General features: G+C 33.2%; 1 protein-coding gene across 1 annotated transcript in view; it reads right to left on the reverse strand.

Moving 5' to 3' along the window:
- LCORL (ligand dependent nuclear receptor corepressor like) overlaps positions 1-18,531 on the reverse strand; it is a 147,750-nt gene that overhangs the window by 67,967 nt on the left and 61,252 nt on the right. The window contains exons 3-4 of the mRNA XM_052641751.1: positions 14,890-14,969; positions 13,864-13,993 (exon numbers count right to left, since the gene is read on the reverse strand). Coding sequence (XP_052497711.1) covers positions 13,864-13,993; positions 14,890-14,969 — 210 coding nt within the window. The remainder of the gene's footprint in view (positions 1-13,863; positions 13,994-14,889; positions 14,970-18,531) is intronic.

An 18,531-nucleotide genomic window follows, 5' to 3' on the forward strand; every position in this document is an offset into this window, starting at 1 on the left:
TCATCAGAAACACTGGTAGCCTAACTTAGTATGTATAGACAGGAGCAACCCTATGAGGGTCCACTTTAACATGTTGCTGGCTTAAATATAAAATAAATTTTCTTATATACACATGAAAGTATTTTAACATTTCTAGTTACTATAATGTATATTCTTGATTGTGTATGCTAAGTCGTTTCAGTCGTGTCTAACTCTTTGCAACCCTAAGGACTGTAGCCTACCAGGCTCCTCTCTCCATGGGATTCTCCAGGCAAGAATACTCGAGTGAGTTGCCATGCCCATACGGATCTAAAGAAGTAAAAAGTAACCTAAAATCATAAGTAGTTCCCAAATAATTTATATTTTTCTCTAGAAAATGTGACCTATCATTACACAAATATATTCATACAATATTTTCAGTTATTAGTTAATATTTTCAAATCAGCTTTGGTCCTCTAACCAATCAGAACATAGAGGGAATAAGAAAAATGGCTAACAAGAATAGTCAACTTTTCAAACTATCCAGACTGAAATTTTACTTCAAAGTGTCTCAAATGATTATTAAGACTGGTTGGTATATATGCCTGTAAAATAATTTCTCTCAAACATTCCTTTAACTTTGTTTCACTTCCTTAATGCCACATAGGCTAACAAAATATATCAACACACTTTAGCAAAAACTTTCCATTTTATCAAATAAGAAATTGAAGCACGAAAGTGACTTTTTTGTATAAAATAAACATGTTATAATTTGTATTTTATTTACCTAACCATTCTACTCCCCTAAAGTATCCAAAGAGTACTACATTTACTGCTGACAGTTCTTAAGTATTACCACTCACTTTTGAGACTATGATTGATACCTTATACTTTGATGTTAAGTTATTAATTCATGGGCTCCTAAGGGCAATTTTCTTCATGATTACAAAACTTGAGAACTAAATCCTTTGTCATCTTCCTTTTTTGATTTAGTGTAATTCCAAGTAATTGATGATACTGATAATAAATAATACTAAATAGCAGCAGTAGTTTTAGATTATTGAGTCCTTACATTAATTTTTCCTCCCACTCTTCCCCAAATTTGTTGCGGTATAACTGGTATACAAGAAAAACTACACATAAATAACGTCTAAAATTTGATGAGTTTTGATGCCTTATCTCTTCAAGTCATCACAATAATCCTCTTAAGAATGCCAGAATTATTCCCAATATATAGAAATGGGGGCTTTCCTGGTGGCTCAGCTGGTAAAGAATCTGCCTGCAAGGTGGGAGACCTGGGTTGAATCCTGGGTTGGGAAAATACTCTGGAGAAGGGAACAGCGACCCACTCCAGTATTCTGGCCTGGAGAATTCCATGAACTGTAGAGTCCATGGGGTTGCAAAGAGTCCGACGCAACTGAGCAATTTTCACTAGAGAAATGGAAACTAGTCTTAAGGAGGTTAAAAAGTTTGCCTAAGGTCACACAAGGCTGAGTAAGTAGTAGAACCAACTCTAGAATCCAGGTCTAACCCCAAATTTGACCTCAACTACTGTGCCATAGTATGATTAGAGAAAGTCATTTAGATGCCAGTGCCTCCTTTTCTTATACACTTAAACAAACAAACAAAAACAGTGCAATCTGCCATAGGGCTACTCTTCCCTGGATGGCTATTAAAAACATGGCACAAGCTGGATGTTTCATTTACATTATATTAACTTGCACAATCCTAAAGGAAATCAACCCTGAATATTCATTGGGAGGACTGATGCTGAAGCTGAAGCTCCAATGCTTTGGCCACCTGACATGAAGAAAGACCCTTATGCTGGCAAAGATTGAGGGCAAGAGAAGAAGGGGATGACACAGAATGAGATTGTTGGATGGCATCACCGACTCAATGGACATGAGTTTGAGCAAACTCTGGGAGATAGTGAAGGACAGGGAAGCCTGGTATGCTACACTCCATGGAGCCGCAAAGAATTGGACATGACTTAGTACCTGAACAACAACAAATGTGCACAATGATATAGTATCACCAAGGTAAGTAACTGGCTCAATATCACAGTTATTTAATGAAAAAGAAACAAAACAAACAGGAAGCAACCCATCTAGATTTGATTCCATAGTCCATGTTCTTTTTTCTACAAGAAGCTACTATTGAACACACACCACACCTATCAATGTTAAAACACTAAAATCTAAACTAATATCTTTAATAAAACTATTTTTTAGTGGGTGAGGGCAGACAACAGAATACAAGCATCCGCAATTATTATGCCTCTTGTGCACATCAGGAAACTAAGCCACACAAAATGGTAAGTAGTTTACCAGAACTATATAGTGAATAAATGGTAGGGTAAGATTTTAATCCCTGTTTGATGGTAAAACTTATGTTTTGCCCTTTCCATTGATGATAGAAACATTTTAAAGACTTCATTCAAAACACTTAAGGGAGAACACACACACACACGAATCCATATGGAGAAAAGGCAGGGGATGATTGCCACGTAGTAATAACAAATCAGTAAGTTCTAATCAATAGAACAGTCTGAGCAGACTGTCAATATAATGTACAATTAGCCAACAGCAAATAGTAAACTATAACTGACAGTTCACACTTATAATTAAAAATGATGAAATAGTAATTTATAAAGCTAATTCATTACATTTCACAAGTACAGTATTTGATCAAACCCTCTGCTAGTCCTAGACTCCTTATATCTCAGTAAGAGATATTCAGAAAGAATTAATCAGCCACTGAAGTGCCGAGAATAAGTAATTATTAAAAGAGCATTATAACTATATCATATTAAATGAGATAGAGAGGAGAGCTCTCATGTTAGAGGATATTTACAAAGTGCTATTTCTACAAAAATTGCATCAAAAAAAGAACTTTATGTGAGAGTAAAAAACTGAAAATATCAGACTCAAAATTATGGCAAGATGGAACTTGGACCTATAAAACAGTTAAGGTGATAGATTGATTCACTGTCTGTCTGATAACTCAGGTGATTTTTTACATTATATTTTATCATCCATAAAACTACAGTATATGAAAAAAATTATCTAACAACAATGACAAAAAGTCCAGCTGACTAACATACCCTTCCTCTTCCTTTTTATTTCAACTCAGGACATATGAACTATTTCAGTCTTTAGCTAAATTTACCTTGGCTATTAAGTTTTCTTTTTTTCCTTAAAAGGTCCTGATCTTGAGATTCTAATACCACCCAATTCAACACAATGTGCTGTCTAAAATTTGGAGGCAGATAATAACCAGGTTTAATTAAGTCTTATAGCTAAAATAACAAGAGGAACCACAGTTCTAAGAATTGTGGATTCGAGTTTTAGATGTATTATTTACAAGGACAATGAAAACGTTCTACACATATGTGTTAAAGTATATCTTAAAAAGAAAATAAGCAAAAGAATTATCATAGTGGTTTTTACTGTAAAGTCATCTAACCATCTGCTGTTTTTAGGTATATAATAACAGAGATAAGCACTGTTTTAAAAGCATATTAAATAAACGATGTGTTTAATTAAAACAATTTAAAATAACATGAGGCTGCTGAAACGTAGAGACAAAATTTAAAAAGAAAAAAAAAAGCAGAGAAAATCAGATCTCTAAGAAATGTAGGTTTTCCAAGAAGTTAAAAAACAAACAAACACCCTTATTTTCACAGCATCAAACAAACGTACACAACCTGTGACCAAGGGATTGAATAAAACCTGTAAACATCAGTTCTCATTAAAAAAAAAAAAACACACAAAAAGAAACCCTCTCATTTTAGAATCATATTATTTCATAGAGCAAAATTTTAAGACACTCGAATATATAGCGACTGAAAGGAGGAAACTGCTTTTGCATAATCTTTTGAGCAGGCTTCTCCTGTTATCTGCTTGGTCACCTGCCAATACTCCTGAACCATACTGCTGTATGGTATCCTAAAACCTGTTTGGCAGCTGAGCCATGTTATTCCACCACACATATGTATGTATGTTCAGGAAAATTCACCTTTAAATGACTTTTCATCACTTTATCCCTAAAATGAATAATTATACATAAATTGACCAGCAAATACCTATTACATGTTGAAGAGTATCTTCTACATTTATGATTGATGTCCTTGACCAGAACTCTATTTAAGAAACTAAGAAATGTTTATAATGAATTGGAAAGAAAAAAATCATTAAAATATTCTTTGCCTCCAAGAAGTTCAAAATCTACTAAATACTATTAGGGGGATATGACAGAATAATATTTAAAATTGACAAAGAAAGTAGAAATCATTTTATAGAATCAAAATTATCCTTTGAAGTCTCTTAAATACACCCATACAGCATATACATCACTTAAGGTCTACAGTCTCATAGATTATTATGTATCACAAAACACACATCTTTTAAATATGAGAATCACACTCTTATCTGCAGAGATGCTTTAAAGTACAGGAGGTGTGTGGAAACTATTAAAGACCTATTAAAAGAACAGTAAATTTACTTACCTCCCATCTCATGGTCCCTATAGGGGACCATGGATTTATTAAAGTGTTTTGATAAAAAGATACTCTCAGCCAATCAGGCTTTGGGAAAAGTATCTCAATAAACAATGACTGGAATATGCACAATCCTAGCATATTTTCTGTTAACCTTCAGGTGTTAAAAGAAATGTTGACTGTAAAGCAAAATGTCTTACTTGTTAAGGAGACTAGATTTAATGAAGTAGACCATGAAAATGATAACTGTTAACATTACATTATGATTGAGAAAATCTTTCAGCTTCATGTTCATCATTATTCAGGCAAAGATAAAGGAGTCACAAATACTTGACACCAAATCTTCAAAAGAAATTTCACATCATGCATATAAAATTTTGGTTGATACAAGTTGAGTTTGATCATGATCAGAAGACTCCACACATTAACGGGTGACCAGGGGCTGAAAAACTACAAGTGAATTGAGTAGTTCATCCATTTTTAGTTTCTTAAAAATCCCACTGCCTTTCCTCTGACTTCAACTGATGGTTCAGAGTTAGTTCCACGGATTCAGACATTCATCTGTTCACTACTTCCCCAGCTCACTCTGGCTTAATATTACTCATCACCAAACAGCAACAAAAACTAAGCCTTCATCTCTTTTATTACCATCACACTTCATGTAAGCAACTTTTTATTAAACATTTTGTAAAATGGCTTTTTGATTATTTTACTAAGTATTATTGATAATCACTATCTTATGTTATTTAATACATGTTAAATAATATATGTTCCTTGGTTAAGTTACTTAAATTATGACTTGATGGACGTGAGTCTGAGTGAACTCTGGGAGTTGGTGATGGACAGGCAGGCCTGGCGTGCTGCCATTCATGGGGTCGCAAAGAGTCGGACACGGCTGAGCAACTGAACTGAACTGAACTGAAAGGAACAGTAGAATCAAATAATCTCTAAATCCCGTATCTGCTTTAAAATGCTGTAATTTTAGCGTGGTCTTAAAAGGAAAATAAGTAGTCTGTAAAACTGAGGAATGGGGTGGCAATCACTTCCCACATGCCTGATACATAAATTTTCAAAATCAATATTATCTTTAACTCTTGAAATGTATTTTCCCCAGGTTTTCTGTAGTTTGATATCTTTTTTTTTTTTTTTTAATGGTTGCTCAAATGTTACTTGAATACCACCTCTGCCTTGGTATTCCCAATGCTCCTCTTCCTCCTTTGTCTCCAACACTTAAATATATATTTATATCCAGCATGTGTGTAAGGCAGGGGACTGTGTGTGTGTGTATGCATGTGCATACATGCACACTGAACCAGAAACATAATTTACTTATTTACTGCTTGCTTCCCCTTACTACCACACAAAAGTTCATGCAGACAGAGATGTTTTTCTGTTTTTTCCTTTCACTAATATGGTACCTAGTATATAGAAGGAAGATTAGTGGAACTTTCTTGAATGAATTAACTTCTCTAATCATGGATGGGAAATATGTTTTATAAAGGCCAACTTGCTAGTTTTGCTTTGGGGGAAGTCACACTCAAGGAAAGAAAGAACTAAATTAGTAGCATTTTATGAAAGAACACATGGGTGATGATATATCTGGTGAATTTATGAGTTACTCAAGAAAATCAGAAAAATATTCTAAGAAGATTTTTAAATGATATTACTAAGTTAATACAAAACAGCTAAATAGTACATAGTAATTACAGTAACTGTTACTTTTACATAGAAGTGCTTTTTCCAGTTCAGAACTCTGATTATTTTGAATAGCATATATAGATTATTACATTTATTTATACACAGGCCAATTCCATTATCTGCCATACTAGAGACAAAGTACAGGGAAGAAATATTACCCAGGGACAGATGGTGATACAAAAAAAAGGGCCCCAAATAGAATTATACTCTTCTGAGAATTAGGTCTTCCCTCTCACCTAACAGACTACCTTTTTAAAACTTAATTAGAATGTGCAAAGAAATAATTTAGACAGAACTCCTTATATAAAGAGAAATGGAAGAACCACTGCTTCCTCAAAATTTAAATTATGTCCTTAAAAGGTTATCAGGGTTGTGTAAAACTACTGAAAAGAATAATTCAATGACCAAACATTTCTGAAAGAAATCTGGAATCACTTTTATTTTCATTATTTAGGCTGATTCCTAGAAGACTTTCTTATCACATACAAGGACTCTTAAAGACTGCTAAAAGATCTAGTATACTGTAAGTCATGCTTTTAAAACAAACATGATCTTTTAAATCAGGATTTAAAGCATTACTGCTGAGCTTTAAAATATTCCTTTTCTATATCACTCAATTAAGTAATTGAGTTTTGACTGCATCATATACAATTCTAAGTGCTAGGGATATAGCATAATAAAAATCCCATCTTATTGTTCTTATATTGTAGAAGTAGCAGAGACAACAAACACATTAAAAGAGGAGTCAGTTAGAAAAACAAACAAACAAAAAGCGGAATGGTAGGAAAGACTGTCTGAAAGAATTATCATAAACAGGGTGGTTGGAGCAACGAGTGATCAGGGCCAAGGGTAATGTTTGGTAACACAATGGAGTGTAATGCTCAGGTGCAAACAAGGATTCTAGACAGAGGTAACAGCAACAGTAAGTGAGAAGACCCTGAGATGGCAATAAGGTTAGCACATCAGAGGATGAGCAAAAAGCCAGAGTCTGCAAAAGAATGAGCAGTAAGAGATTTGGCTGAAAAGGAGGCTAAACTAGGCCATGTAGATCAAACCTCTGATAGATTTTACTCTAAGTGACATGCAAAGCCACTGGAAACTTTTGGGCAGAGGAATGATGTACTGGTTTGGGCTTCAGAAATATCATTTTGTGTAGAAAAATGAACTGGTCGGAAAGAGTAAAGTAGAAAGAGAAACAGTTCGGAGGCTCTTTAACACATATTGACAAGGGGATTTTTGCAGAAACTAATGCTTGTGGTGTTAATATGTCTCTGGTCAATATCAAGTAGTACATGCCAGAGATGAAGTATCTTGGATTAGAGTGGCAGCAATGGAAATGGTGAGACATGGTCACATTTAGAATAGATTTTGAAGGTAGAACAACAAATGGGAGTTGATGATAGCTTGCATGTGTGTATAGAGGATACTGAGGAATCAAGATAAGTTTCTTGTTTTGGGGACTAGCAACCAACTAGGGTCAAGAGTGATACTTTTCACTAAGATAGGAAAGGTTGGGACAGGAGAAGTTTGGGAAAGTAAAATCAAGAATTCTGTTTTAGAGAGGTCATGTGAAGTACCCATTAGATATTCTAATGAATACCAAGTAGAGAGATATAAGAGAGAAAAGCTAGAGAAAAGATTAGGATTAGATAAAATCCTACAATATTCAGATGTCACCAAGACATACTGACTGGATGAAATGAAGCTATCAAGTAAGAGAAGCCATTTAAGAAGAAAAGACACTGAGGACTAACTCTTGGGCTCTTCAATATTTAAAGGTAAAGAAAACAAAAACCAGCAAGAAGCATGTGAAAGAAGTAATTTGCAAGACAGGGGGAAAAAAATTAAAAGAATATAATATCCTAGAAACCAGGATTAAGGAAGTGATCAACCCTATCACTGATGAATGGTGAAAATCTGAATAAGGTGAGAACTGATCAACTTTCCTCTAAAGAGTACAAAATGGAATTACCAATGAAAATGATAAAACACTTTCAGCAGGGTAGTAGAAAAGAAAGTCTAATCAGGATGAGTTGAAAAGAAAAGGAGAACAAAGTGAAGATGGTAAAAGCACAGAAAATAAGTACCTACTGTGTGTCAGATGCTAGAGATATCTCAGAAGGAAAAAATACAAAAATCCAATTCTTCATGGTGTTTAATACTAGCAGATGGAAAAAGACAATGAATAATACATTTTAAAAATAAGCAAATTATATAATGTTAGAAGGTAACTGCACTACAAAAAGGAGTGGTGGTTTTTAGTTGTGAAGAATTTGAGGAGAGGGATATAAAATAACTACCTAGGTATTTAACTTTAGTCAAGTTCAGCTGTTCCAGGGCAAATGTATAATATAGGGGGTACAGGGTCAAAATCCAGATGAGGTTCTGGCATGCAAATATGAGAAAGGAAAAGAGAAGCAAGGAAGTTAAGATTTTATAGAAAGATGATTACAGCAATCAAGCACAGTATCTGAAATGAGTAAGGAGAAAAGTGAAATCATGAGATAATGAATAGTGAGAAGTGGTATGGTCAATAGATTGGGGGTTGCAAAAAGGTTAAAAAATATTAGGATGACTATTAAAATAAAATGGTAGTCAGAAATAGGAAAGGTTGAAATTATATTTGGGAGGTGGCAAAGGTCTAGGGATGATCATCAGAAAGGTGGCTGGAGTGGAATGGAGGAAAAGATCATTAACATGGAGAGGTCAAGTAACTGAGAAGCCAGAATGTTGAATGAATCAGCTGCATAGTACTTGAAGTCACCAAGAACTAAGACAGGAGAAAGAAAGTGAAAAAAGTTAGTAGAGGTATGTAACATGATGATGTGGATGGAACAGGTAGATGTCAGGTGCTTCAGAGAAGCTCAGGGTTTTGAGTGAGGAAAGTAAATAAATGATTGGAAAGCAGCTATAAAGATCTCAGAACTTCTCAATTTTATCACTCCTGTATTACATAAAGCAAGCAATTAAAAACATTTAGCAAGAGAAAGGGCTACAAAAGCATCTTTTATGAATATACAGGTTTCACTTAAAGCAATAAAGTAAAGGGAACATTAAGAGAAAAGACTGAGGATATAGGGGATTGTTTCAGAAAACACAGTGGAAAAAAATATGGGTGCTTATAAAGGCGTAACTGACTAGGTCAAATTAGAGATTAAAGAAGACAAAAGGAGATAAAAGAATCCAGGTAATGGTAAATGAATAATCCAATAGTCTGTCTTTAATTCCTACTATGGATGGTGCCACAGGCAGAAAGGTGACTTTAACAGAAATGCCTAAGATCTTAAATCCAGTTATAACTTTTAGTGTGTTCTTAGAATTTCATTCATATCATCTATGTATATGGCAAAAAAAAAAAAATTTTTTTCATGAACACCTTTGGATTATGACTCATAATGGTATATGGATTATTTTACCACACTAACGTACAGTTCGGAGGGCAATAGCAACCCACTCCAGTACTCTTGCCTGGAAAATCCCATGGGTGGAGGAGTCTGGTAGGTTCCAGTCCATGGTGTTGCTAGGAGTCGGACACAACTGAAGCGACTTGGCGGCAGCAGCAGCAACATACAGTTCCCTGAGAGTTCCAAAAGGCAACCCACATATAAAGAGAAAGCCAAGGGGCCTTCCCTGGTGGCTCAGCTGGTAAAGAATCTAACTGCAATGTGGGAGACCTGGGTTCGATCCCTGGGTCAGGAAGATTCCCCTGGAGAAGGGGATGGCTACCCCCTCCAGTATTCTTGCCTGGAGAATTCCATGGACAGAGGAGTCTGGCGGGCTACAGTCTATGAGGTTGCAGAGAATATAACACTTTAAATTCACTTTTTCAATATATGACCACATGGTATCAGAAAGGTGCATTTGTATAATAAATACCTAGGGTATGAACGAATCAGGTCAAATTTACATAGCCATTCAAAGACACCTGCATTTAGAGAAAAGCAATCTAAAAGATTTAATACTCCTGTTTCTAAGAAGTCAAATGTTTTAGCATCAGACATAATCCAATTAATTAATGAGAAGTATTAATATTTATTTCATGCAATATTATAAAGCTTAAAAATTAAAAGTTTAAAGGGAAAAGATTTGTGTTCAGAAAAGGCATGAAAAACTTTATATAAAACCTGGCTATCAATTAATTTCAGGGGAAAAGATTGGTTAATAGCAGCTTTCAACTATATATCAAGAAGGGCTTCGAAAAGAAATGGCCAGAATAATAGTTAAATGAATGTTAAATATGTGTTGTTGGGGGAGATGGGGGGGGTAGGGGGGTGGAGGATAAAGTAGGAAAAACATCATATTTTGATGAAGGAAGGCTTTATTTTATTATATACTTAGCAGTATGATTCATTCAGCTACAATGTGTATACTATCTGTCCAATTTAGTTAAGTAGGCTTCTTTAACTGAAAAATAAAAGATGAGATATCTTCTTGAATTGTAAGCTAGTGATTTACACTGCTTCAGGTGATCAGAGAATATGAAGCCTAAAGTCAAAATAATTTAGTTTACATCCTATGAGGATAGCTTCAGAAAAGGCATTTTATATTTATATGCCTATGTTTATCCACATTTCAAAATAAACATATTCATGCTAAACACACATAGTAATAAATTTAAGTACAAAGTAGAAGATAAACTATATATACATGCAAAACAATTTTATCCTTCAAATGGAATAAGTATCATACCATAAGTATGTGGAAAAACTGGAACATATCTTAGTTTATCTTAGTGCTCATTCATCCATTCAAGAAATATTTATTGAAGATACAAGATGTGACAAGTACTATTCCATATACTGAGGATTCTGCAATTAACAAAACAAAGTCCCTGCTATCATGGAGGTTTCATTCTACTCTAGCACTCTACATAAATGTGCAGGTTAATCTCTACAAGGAACTCAATTCTGAAACATTTCTAAAGAATATACAAAATCAGTTAAAAATTCACTTCTACACTAAAATATCCCCTCCCTGACTATACTTATTCAACCCGCAAAGAGTATTTTTGACTAGCTTCTATTATAAGGGATTGTCCAAACTGTATTTAGATTAAGTAATAAGCTTTTCCAATTACTAAATACTGTAAGGGAACTAATCACTAAAGCTGTTCATAGTTCATATGAAGGCAAGATGGAATGCTCTGTATTTCTCATAGGTCCTCTCTAGCCTTCCCAATTCAATTAAAATAATCCTAATTCTAGGCTGCTAAGTAGTAGAAAACAGGAAGACTTTTCTACTTAATACTTAGAATCTAAGTGCTCTTCACATAAAACATCTTTGACCATTTAAAAATTTCTTCCCAGGGTTCAAATGTTCACAACACAAAACTTAACTTCTCTGAGCTTTATTATCTTTATCAGTTAAGATGATAACAAGAGTATCTATCTCTCAACAATGTTTTGCGATTAAATGGGCTTAGTGTTCAGTCATGATTGATGACATCATAATTGGTGACATCAACCATAATAATTATCCTAAGTGTGAGTTCTCAATAAAGGTAATATATCATTGAAGTCCATAAAACTATAGTTAGGAAAGATAATAAACAAGCTATAATAAGAATATAAAAGATTTCTCTGTGTTTTGGCAAGATGATCACATGCTTATGTTCCTCAAACTAAGCAACAGATTCAAAGTATCAGTAATACTAATGTTACTAATATCCAGAATTCCTAAAAATAACTGACTTTGTGAAATGTTCGGGAATCAAACAAAAACTTCACCAACCAACAACAGGCTTCTATCAGCATTTTATTTGCTTCCAAAGACTCGGAAATATTTCCTATCTTTAAAAACACTTTTTTTTTTTTTTTTTTTTGCCTTTTGTTTCAAAGTTAAAGAACTTACTAAAGAAATAAATGCATAAAGGAATTAAGACCACTTAAAAGATACTGTTACTATCTTCCAGCCACATCCTGGTCAGACCATATTGGAAATCTCGAAAACTATTTCATTCATAGAAATTAAAAACAAACAACAGAAACAAAGCCAAGTAAACAAGCAGAAAAGTCCTTATGTTTAATTAAATCTGGAAGGTGATGATGGACCACAAATAAAGAAATTAACAAAGACAAAAATACTAAACACCTAAGGTAAGGCAAAAATACTACTAATAAGAACCTTTTATTTAAAAACTCTGTGATCCTTCAAAGATCTCGAAGAAAAACAAAAATCCCCAAATGGAGAGGTCACTAAATATCCATGAACACTCACCCAACCACTGGTAGGAGACCTCTTGAAGACCCAGATGCTTGAATCAGCTGAAATAGTACCAATTTTTTACTGATTACTCTTAATAGGGCAATGGAGCACAGGTTAACTCCATACTATCAAATATTAAAAGTTACTATTATTAATTTCTACCTACTACCATTACAAATTACTCAAAGGAGAAGGAGACTGAGTAATGAGTTCTAAGATGAGTGAAACTTTCTGCATGCATGTGCGTAAATGCATACATTTCCTCCAGCTCTCTTTGTGATGTAAATCTGAGAATGTAATTTTTCTCATAAGTGTAAATATATAGGCAGAATAAAATTTTCTAAATTAATACAAAATCCTTAAAGCATGTAAAGTATTTTTATATTAGTTCATGTAGAAAATTTTTTTAAAATTTTGTTTTTTAAAGACAATGACAATTTCTCAATATGAGTTACTTTAATTACACACAGGGAAAGATTTTCAGTCCTTTACACTTAAAAATATGTATAGTTCTTAACTTTAGGCCTTTTAATATGCTAATTATTCTTCTAATCAGAGGATTTTCATATTTCAACACATAAAAGAACTTGTAACACTAAGACTGAACAAAAGCCTCCTTTCTCAAAGGTAAGGACAATATTCAACATTACAGATTAAAACTTGAAAGGTACCTATTTAACAGAAAATATCTGATGTTACCTAATTCAAAAGAGTATTAAAAGCACTATCAATACTTAGATGAAAATACAGTATCATTTTCCTCATCTCTGGAAGTTGGGAGGTAAGATGATCTTCCCACTACCACCCTGCATTTCCCCTGAACCATCACTTATTCCCAAGGTCTATACGGTAAAAATTAAAGACATTCTACTATTGCAGAAATGGCCAAGAAAAAAAATGGAAGGGTCTATATTTCTCTAGTTTTCTCAAGTAGCTTAAGATATAAAAACAAATTCTGCCTGATACATATGTATCAAGCAAGGAAACACATGAAACAACCCTCATTTGGATTAAATGTTTAGATAGACAGGAAGCAAAGAACAGTGACATTCTAATAGAACATTCAAGCTATCAAAGAAACACTGAAATCTCAAGCCAGCAAATATACTACCAACCTGGCTGATAAATGCTTTAACTGTTACATTTCTATAAATAGTTTTGCAATATATCTATCACTTATTGAACACAAAAAAACTTTTGCAGTCTTGAGAAAAGCAACAAAATAAGGAAGACCAAAAGCATACAAAATTTTCTTCTGCCTACAGTAATTAACTAAATAAAGTCAAGGAGAGATTTCAGAATGGTGAAAAGGAAAGCCTAGCAGAAGGCTAGCCCTGTGACTGCAAATCCTAATGCCTTAAAAACATGGAGAAAAACTAAAGACAAAGAAGGAAATAATCAAGAATGGAGTAGAGACTGACATATTAAAAACTCGTATGTGAGAAAAATTCATACATTTTAGGTCTCTACTACAAATTTTAAATGACAAAGTATATCAATATTACCTTTCTTTCGAAAGAGTGCATTTAGGTAATTTTCTGCTTGGCATTCAATCTTTTCAGTGTTGGACTGGCCCTGAGATGATAGCTCCTCTGTTGGTGTTGACTGTGAAGAATCAAGAGATGGTATACAATCCTAAAATTAGAAGAAAACATCATAAAAAAATCACTTTTTATTTAAACATGGGACTTCATTAAAATGGCAAAAAGAAATTCTCTAAATGGTCATTCGTTCTGTCTTTTAAATATATGAAATTATATATAAAATATAAAATTTGGGGAAGGAATCAGGAAAAAAGAAATTTATCTTTGATAGAGGGCCAAACTAGCCTTATTTCTTAGCAAAACTACTGTCAAACAAGAGGAAGAGGGAGAAAAGATAAAATATATTGTTAAATAAATTCACTATGTAGCATGCCAGCAATGAGAGTTTGAAGAACAAAGCAGATGTTTACCCACTAACAGGACCAAAATGGGTGCAAGTTCTCCAAGTTCCCATTTCTTTTCCGCCATTCTCACAACAGTATTAAAAGAATTAGGACTTCCTACCATACAAGGTGATTCTACTTGCCTAGTTTATGCCCTATTTACAATAAAAACTAGTAATTATTTCACAGGAGACAATTACGATATCCAAAAGACTTCAAGAAAAAGTAAAAATCTAAACAATAGTACTACATTATCTTCCAACCACTGATTCCTAAGAAATCAGACTGTAAGGTAGTCTCAGATCAAACTAGGCTCACCTTTGTCAACCTAAATATGGAAGAGAACTGAACTGAACTTTATGAGTCAGGAGTTTTAAGAAACAAATGTGAAATAAGCAAAAAAGATGAGTATATTGGGATTTTCACCTGCAAGTTAAGCGAAATGTTAGACTTCTAACATGAGACTTCAAAATATTCTTATTACCAAAATCAAGTATTTAAATTTCACTCTAAGTCCCAAATTCTCAGAACAAATTAAGTTTAAAAAATTTGTGTTACAACTGTGCAATTAGTTTAGAAATAATTTCATAGCACTAAAACTTACACTGACTGCTTCTCTTTGTAGGTTACAAAATGAACATTTTTCATCCATAGACCAGTCAGTCAGCTCTTCTGGTTCACAGTCTTCAAAAGAGGGAAAAATATTGATTAAATACACTAACTTTATATAAAACAAATAAAATTACCACTCTCCACAGCAATGGGTCATATAAAAAAGCTAACTAATAAAAGTAAGGGGGGAAGGCCTAAAAAAAAAATTAAACTGGTGACATTTAAAAAGAAATATGGAGAGTAATTTTGCACTATTATTGGACAAAGTAGCAAGAACAATGAGCTGGCTATAAATTCATTATCCAACAATAGAGTTTCAACACATTATTTGACCAGGGGATTTCTGCAGTAACTAAACCTGTAGTATTAATATGTCACTGGCTAATAATGTGTTAAGTATCATTTAACCTTCTGAAATACTCGATTTATTATTGTCTACTAATTTTTATTTTCACTATGAAAGAAATCAAAACAGACAGGGAGATATGGGATAAGGGAATAAATTTGGCACAAATGACAATATAAAACAAAAATGGAATAAAGCACCAGAAAAACCTAAAAATTTGAGAACATGGAATGCTGTCCAAGAAAATTTAATAGAAATCCACTACTAAAAAGTCAGATCAGATTTTTTTATTACATTGCTAAAGGATTTGTTATAAAAGTTAGGGTAAAAAGTAAACAAGTTACATTATTCAATACAAAACATGGATTTTTTTCACAAGAATGTTCCTTATAATCCAACTACTGGAATATATTAGAGAGTTGGTGGAAAACATTTTCAAATGAAGGAATTTTATGAAGAAATAATAACATTTCTATCCTAAGTATACTTGGTATAGACAGAGATTTTTCAAACTTACTCCTTGCAACAGAAACTCCCTCCAATTTCTTTTCCCAAATAATTTAATACACAGAACCTCAAATACAGAAACCATCATCATCTGAGGCAGCTACATTAGAACTAATTGGAAAAGCACTGGTGTACCACAGTAATTTCTCTTATGCTTTTGAAATGTTTAATGAAACTAAATACTTGTTTTCTGCTAAACTACAAAGGAAATAAACATTCATCTTTCTGGAATGATAATGAATAAATACTAGATAGGTTCAGCCTCTTGCATTAATTCAGATACACAGGTCAGAATAGAAGATATATAATTTGTTGGAATATAAAGAGTGCAGTGATAGATTCCTTTCATTTCTGGCAGTGGTCCAGAAATATTCCCATTATTTATTTAAACTGGGAAAGAACAGGGAATGGGAACATAAGATCCAGGATGAGTAATGGAAAGATGACTGGATTTGAAGTCTCCAAAAATCTGGAATGGAACCTACTAGTTATAGCCTTGCCAAGCCAGGCTTTTAATTTCCACATCTGTAAAATAAGGATTCTGTCACCTAACTTATTTATGACCAATTTTTAAATTATTAAAATATTTTATAAACTACAAAACATCATGCAAAGGCTAATTATTAATCAGGTAGAGTCACTAAGTCATTATTTTTTAAATTCTGTACTGACACATGTATTTAATAAAGTTAGTTTGCAGAAGACAGATAACTTTAATTGAATATCTGCTTAAGAAAACTGATCAATTTGTGTAAACAATCTGACAAATCAAAAGGTTTACATAATCTATACAATTAAAAACCCAGAACTGTAGTTATGCAGGTTCATAATTTTTTCCAACTTTTACCCAGTCATTATATCAGAATCACAGACTCATCCTCTTGAATGTAAGACTATGCAGTGTCTCTTATAGAGAGTGAGGCAAAGCTTTCCGACCAATGAAATGAATATATAAGAAGTGACAGTATACCACTCTAAACAGAGGCTTTAAAAGACATGGCAAATTCCCCATGGCAATTATCTTGAACTTTCACCATCCAACATCAGAAGAACTTGCCCCATAAAGCCATTATCCATTCAGTCTGGAATGTGGGGTCATGAGGAGATGTAAACCCCATCCACAGCCTAGACTCCAATGAATAGTCACCCATAAGCATGAAATAGATTTTGAAGCTGTTTGTTATGCAGCATTACAGTACTAAAACTTGACTCATATGCCAAGCATAATTTTGATAGATCAAGGAAATCTTAAAGCTTTTAAAAATTATGGCCTCAAGAACCAGAAATATGAAAGGACTCCAGCACTGGGATTTTTTTTTTTTTTTTTTTTAAATATTTGTTTGGCTGTGCCAGTCTTAGCTGCAGTATTCAGGATCTTCAGTTGCAGCATTTGGGCTCTTAGTTTTGGCATGTGGGATCTAGTTCCCTGATCAGGGATAGAACCTGGGCCCCCTGCCTTGGGAGTGCAAAGTCTTAGCCACTGGCTAAGATTAGGATTTTTGAAAAACAGCTAGTAGGTCTGGAAAAGGTGTTTTTGAAAAGTCATTGATATTGTAAAGAAAGAAAAAAAAAAAGTCACTGAAAGGTTTCATAAAGCTTAAGTGAAAAATACGTTGACTCAAGGGACAAAAACTTTGGGTTAATTCAGACAATTACCAGTTGTAAAATAAAATTGGGCATGCTGAGATAATCCTTATTTATTTTAGTCACTTTAGGTGAGTTCTTCAAGGAAATTTAATTAAAATAAATGCCTAAATAGTTAAATAAATGGCACTGAATATTCAATAATTACATATATGCCATTAAATGTTACTATGTTTGGAAATCTATGAATTTACTTTAAAATATTTACTCTTTATATAGCAACTTTTAATTTTCAATTCAAATAAATGCTGGTTGTATACATTTTTTATATATAGGAAAAGCGATTTTGAAAAATCACCTGGAGGCCAGACTTCTCCCTCTGTCCAGGTTGTCCTTTCAGGTCATAAAAATTAAATAAGCACTACAACAAAACACATTCATTTTATCTCTCAAACAAAATTTGACAATGAATCAGATAGTCATCTCTAAAATAAGTTGTCTCTCATTTTGAAATTTAAATACCTGAAGTTATAAGCTGAAAAAGGTCAAATTATGTACCTTATACAACTAGCCTTATTAATAAAGGCAATGTCATATATGAAAACTGATAGTAAATGAATGATCAAAATCAACCTTTCCACCATGTATACATATTCTTGTGGTCAAAGTCTGGTTCCAATCATTTACCTAATCTATCTGGGAACATAACAGACTTTGAAATTAGAGAGCCTTGTACTAAATCATGGTCTTTCCACATACCAGATGTGGTCTTGGGCAAATTACCTTCTCTGAACATCAATTTCCTCATCTGTAAAATGAGGGTAATAATGGCATCTTAAGGCTGTAGTAAAAATTAAATAAGAACATATGCAAAACACATTAAGTCCAGAAAATGTTACTTTCATTTTCTTTTAACTAATCACACTTCTTTTGAATGTTTTTATTATCTTCAGTACCCTCTAACCATAAAAAATAAATCTGGAGTTCCTAAAGACAAAGCTCAATGAAAAATGATTAAAGAGAATACTGAAACTAGATTTTTCTTTAAGATCACAAGATAGTGATTATAACTTTGTTACTTTTGATAAAAGATACTGAACAGCAGGCAATATAATTAAAAGATAATCTTTAATTATGAACCATATATTAACTAAACTGAAATTACCAGAGAAGAGAAAAACTATGATCTCATCTTCT

Source organism: Budorcas taxicolor, chromosome 6 (genome assembly GCF_023091745.1).
Source record: "Budorcas taxicolor isolate Tak-1 chromosome 6, Takin1.1, whole genome shotgun sequence".
NCBI classification, from domain to species: domain Eukaryota; kingdom Metazoa; phylum Chordata; class Mammalia; order Artiodactyla; family Bovidae; genus Budorcas; species Budorcas taxicolor.